General features: G+C 59.3%; 1 protein-coding gene across 1 annotated transcript; it reads left to right on the forward strand.

The window, feature by feature from the left end:
- Nucleotides 1-436: 436 nt before the first annotated feature.
- LOC135918882 (uncharacterized) lies at nt 437-1,970 on the forward strand. The gene is made up of 2 exons (XM_065452571.2): nt 437-534; nt 593-1,970. The coding sequence occupies exons 1-2, from the start codon at nt 437-439 to the stop codon at nt 1,968-1,970; spliced, it is 1,476 nt and encodes a 491-aa protein (XP_065308643.2).
- Nucleotides 1,971-5,461: the final 3,491 nt, after the last annotated feature.

Consider the following 5,461-nt stretch of genomic DNA (forward strand, 5'->3'; position numbering starts at 1 on the left):
ACGTGCCTCGCATGGGCTCCGTGATTTCTGCTCCTGGTTTTAGCATCTCGCCCGGGATATTCTCCAGTTTCTGCTACCGAGCACCCGGAGGTGTAAGGACCTTCCTGACACCTCATCTGCCCGGACCCGCCAACCAACGTTTCACCAGGACCTCATCTTTGACCAGCCACGGGGCCGTTGAGCTAAGCCCAACGCTCGGCGCAACGCCACCTCGCCCGCAGCGCGCAGCTGCACCTAGCATCGCACCGGCGTCCGCTGCGCCGGCACTCGCTCCCCTTGTCTCGAAGCCGCCGATATGAAAAGTATAGTCGACGGTACACTCATCTCCCAACAAGAATTTGATGACGACCCTCGCTGGTCCCGAATGCTCCAAGCCCACCGTGCGGCCCATCCAAAGGAAGCCGTTTCAGCCACGAACGCCCACCTCAAGTCCGCCATGGCACCCCCGCCATCGCTGAAGACACCGCCTACGCCGCCACGTCCCGCTGCCTCGACTCCCAGCGGAAGACTACAAGATCGTCTTCCGCCCTGGAGGTGGCCTCGACCTCCGCACAACCACCAATGGGGCCCTCCTTGCCTCACTATGTTCTAGCGCCAGCGTTGAGTACGGCAACGCCCGTGTCGAGGACCGCGTACGCATCAACCCGTACAACTCTTTCACCCTCAGTACACCCCCGGAGCAACGCACCCGACAGTATGTGCGAACCTCTGAGTTGCATCTCGCCACCCAGCTGTACCCACTGCGCGCTTATGTGGCCGCACCTGACAACGCCCTCCGCGGCATAATCTACAACGCCATGGACAATCAAAACCAAGAGGAGATAATCGAGGACCTGCAGGCTATGAATCCCAGCAGCACTTACGCCATCGCCGACGCAAGGCAGATGGGTCGCACCCGGTCCATCCTGATCACCTTCGTCGGCACGAAAGAACTCCCTCGCACCGTGGTGTTCAACTGCGGCCTGTTCATCTGTCACCCCTTCCGCCCCAAGGCTGAAGCCTGTTTCAATTGTTGGAGCCATGGTCACCGCTCCGACGTATGTACCAAGTCCAGGTCCGGACGCTGCCCACGCTGCGGAGCTGTGCACGCTACTCGGGACCCCCCTGACTGCACTCCTAAATGCATCTTGTGCAGCGGCACACATGTCACGGGGTCCCGCCCGTGTAAGCTCCGCTTCGAACGGGGGGGTCCCACCCCACTCGCATCCAGTCCCAAGTCAACGCCATCCAACTCAGCGCAGTCAACACCATCCGCCAGAGACAACCGCTCATCGCGTCCCCGTCAACGATCCAGCTCCCGATCAAGCCAGGACCGCAGCCCCCGCCACCGCTCCGTCTCATTTCCACCGCTACCGGGGCAAGACAACCCATCGGCTGCTTCCCAGGTGAGCTGGCGATCGCAGCCTCCCACACACGACCCCGAAAAAGAAAAGCTCAAAGCTCAAATCGCAGCCCAGAGCAACGATATTGCCCTATTGAAAGAACAGCTGCAGGCGCTGCTCGCGCGCCCCCACCTCCCTACCTCATCCCCTCACCAAACCTCACAACCCATCGCTCTCCAGACCCCACCGCCACCACCTCCCGCCCCTATGTCCGCCTCCTCTTCGGCCGCGTCTTCTCGTGCCGCCTCCCCCTCCCGCTGCCCTCCACATAAGATGCGCTCCTCTACCGAACCCGCCGCCACCCCGGAGATGGAGGCTGTCATCCGCCACACGGCCTCGTTCCTCGAGGCACATGAACGACGCATCATGGCCGCCATTACAGCTCTGCGTACGGACACGCAGAGCTGGATGACTCAAATTAACAACCGCATGGCCAAAATTGAGGCCCGCCAGAGTTCCCTCGAGGCCGATCTTGCCCAGATGACAATTAATGTCTCATCCCTCCTCCCCTCATCTTCATCTCCCAAACGCCCTGCACCAGCAGGGGCACCCAGGCCTCAAGATGGCCAGACACCCCCCGCGCCTTAATTTCTGGCAGTGGAACTGCCGCGGCTTCCGCGCAAAGCGGAACACGCTGCAGCTCCACCTCCAGAACATCCCTCCCTCCGACCTCCCCGCTATCATCGCCCTTCAAGAAACCTTCTCCCCAGTAAAACTACGGGACTACACAGCTTTCCACCCTGCTTCCCCTTCACCTCCGAACGTTGCCACTCTAGTTCATCGCGCCTACATGGCAATCGAGCATCGGCTCGACGTTCCGGAGTGCACTCACCTCTTCTTGGAACTCCTTCCCCGGCGGCGGCAAGATGCCAGCCTCTTTGTCCTTAATGTATACAGCCCTCCCCGCACACCTGCAACTCCCCTCCTCCTCCTTCTCCGCAACGCCATCTCACGCGCGAGCCGGAACGCACTCCTAATTCTTGGGGATTTCAACGCTCATCACGTAAGTTGGGGCTACCCCAAGAACTGCAGGAAGGGCCTGGCACTATGGACCTTCTTGCAGAACGAACAGTTGACCGTCCTTAACGATTTCTCGGAACCCACCCGCATTGGCTCCAGCGTACAACGGAACACTAATCCGGACCTTTCCATCTGCAAAAATATCCCGGACGCGGTGTGGACGAACACCTGGGTCTCTCTCGGTAGCGACCACAATATCCTGTCCGTCTCTTTCTCCTTTCCCACCCTATCTTCCTCCCGCAAGCGTCTGGTGCAGGTGGTGGACTGGGATCGCTTCCGCCAGTCGCGGCAACAAGCCTCCACCTCCATCTCAGACCTTTCTCAGTGGACCACTAACTTGCTTCAGGATGTTTCCTCTGCCACCTCCACCGTCCCCACCCCTCCTCACTCCTACACGGCTGATAGTCGCCTCCTGCACCTCTGGGAGGCGTATCACTCCCTGCACCGCCGCTGGCTTTCCCAGAAACACAACCGCTCGCTGCGCCTCCGCCTTGCTCGCCTGGCGATGGACATGGAGGAGCACTGCTCCTCTCTCACCAGACAGCAGTGGGGCCAGACCTGCGAGCGCATGGCCGGTAGCCTCGGGCTGAGGGATACGTGGGTTCTCCTACGTGTCCTCCTTGACCCGTCGCATTCCAAGGCCACGCACCGCAGGGACGTGACGCGCCTCCTCCACTCATCTCCACTCTCTGATTCCGACTTTCTTCTCGCTCTTCGTGATCGCTATCTCTGCACCAACCCCCCTTCCTCTCTCCCTTCCTACGCCGGCAACCCTAATTCTGCGCTCGACGCAGATATCACCCTGGGTGAGGTTCGTGCCGCACTGCATAAGCTCCGCACCACCTCCACACCGGGGGCCGACCAAATCTCTAACAAAGCCCTCCGTAATCTGGACACACCATCTCTCGAGGCCATCACTGACCTCTTTAACAAACATTGGCATGAAAGCACTCTGCCTTCCGAGTGGACCCACGCTAAGGTAACTTTCATCCCCAAACCTGGCAAACCAATAGACATCCAAAATCTCCGCCCTATTTCCCTCACCTCTTGTCTTGGTAAGCTCTTGGAGCACGTTGTTCTCGACCGCTTGCAGAACTTTCTAGAAGACAACCACCTTTACCCCGATTCGATGTTTGGCTTTCGCCCTTCCCTTTCTACCCATGACGTCATGCTCCAGCTCTCCGAAGAAGTTCTTCACCCTCTTCACGCCAAGCGCACTCGTGCGGTCTTGGCACTGGACATGACGAAAGCATTTGATAATGTCCTTCATTCCGCCATCCTAGATGCTCTTTCCACCCTTAACGTGGGTCCTCGTATCCACGGTTATATCATGGCTTTTCTTGCCCGTCGCACCGCTGAGATTTCATTCGGCCCTCTGACTTCTCCAAATTTCACTCTTGGAAATCAGGGCACCCCCCAGGGTTCCGTCCTCTCCCCCCTTCTCTTTAACATCACTCTATTCCCCATGGCACGCACTCTCGCTGCCATTCCCAACCTGTCCCATGCTTTCTACGCCGATGATATCACCCTCTGGGTAACCACCGGAAATATTGGAGAGATGGAGGCCGTCCTCCAGGCGGGTGCGGACGTGGTTGTCGGTCATGCTCGCGCAGTCGGGCTGGCCTGCTCCCCGTCAAAGTCGGAGCTTCTGCTCCTCCCGGCTCGAGGCACGCCCCTCACCTCTTCCCCCACCCTTAGCATCATTATTGACGCGCACCCCGTCCCTTCTGTCTCCTGCCTCCGCGTTCTGGGTCTCCTTCTCCAATCCAACGGCAAACACACTGCCGTCCTTTCCCGCCTAACTACCACTGTCCACCAGACCGTCAGACTTATTCGACGTGTCGCTAACCGGCACCACGGCATGCGTGAGCACGACCTCCGTCGTCTTGTCCAGGCGTTCGTTCTCAGCCGCTTCGTCTACTCCCTCCCCTATCTCTTTCTCTCTCGCACCGAGGAAGACAAGGTGAACTGCCTCATCCGCCAAGCCTACAAGTCAGCCCTTGCGCTCCCCACCTACACCCCCACATCTCGTCTGCTTGCAATGGGCGTCCACAATACTCTTTCAGAGCTTGTGGAGGCCCATCGCACGGCACAACTCGACCGCCTTTCTCGCACCCCATCTGGTAGAGCCCTTCCCTCTTCCCTCCACTTGACCCCTGTGTCCCCAGTCTGTGTAACCCACCCCTTACCCTCCTCTGTATCTTCCATGCTCACTGTCAACCCTCTTCCCAAGAACATGCACCCTGAGCATCACGCCGCCCGCCGCTTTGCCCGTGCCTCTACCTTCTGGCGCCAATACGGCACACAGTCTGACGCTGTGTATGTCGATGCGGCGCCATACAATTCCCACCCCGCCTACGCCCTTGCCACCATTTCCCATACACTTTCTCCCCTGACCGTTGCCACTACACCTGCCCCCACCTCCACTGCCGCAGAGGAAGCAGCTATTGCGCTCGCCATTGCCACCACCCCAGCCCGTTTCATACTCAGCGACTCCAAAGCTGCAGTCCACAACTTTGCGAAGGGTCGCATCTCCTCCTCCGCGCTCAGCATCCTTGAGCACTCCCTTCCCCCTTCTCGTCGTATCCAACTCCTCTGGGTTCCGGCTCACGCGGGGCACCCTGGCAACGAGGCGGCAAATTCCATCGCTCGCGAGATGACAGACCGAGCTGGCCCCCTCCACTCCGGGATGGACACGCGTGACTCCCTTCTCACCTTCCATGACATCACCCTTCATTACCGCAACTCTCGCCTATCTCTCCCTCCCCCTCACAAATCCCTGTCTAAGCTCCAACAAAGCACGTGGCGCCATTTACAGGCCCACACTTTCCTCTCTCCTGCCCGACTTGCCCTTATTCACCCCGGTGCCTTCTCACCTGAATGCACGCTCTGCAGTCACCCACGAGCAGACTATGCTCATATTCTGTATTCGTGCCCTAAACACTCACCCCCTGCCGCTTGGCATGTATCTAGTCCGCAGCTGTGGGAGGCTGCTTTGGCCAGCTCGGAGCCGGATGTCCAGCTACGGCTAACGATCTGGGCAGCGGAAGTCGCCGCCA

The sequence above is a fragment of the Dermacentor albipictus genome, chromosome 2, assembly GCF_038994185.2.
Source record: "Dermacentor albipictus isolate Rhodes 1998 colony chromosome 2, USDA_Dalb.pri_finalv2, whole genome shotgun sequence".
Taxonomy (NCBI): domain Eukaryota; kingdom Metazoa; phylum Arthropoda; class Arachnida; order Ixodida; family Ixodidae; genus Dermacentor; species Dermacentor albipictus.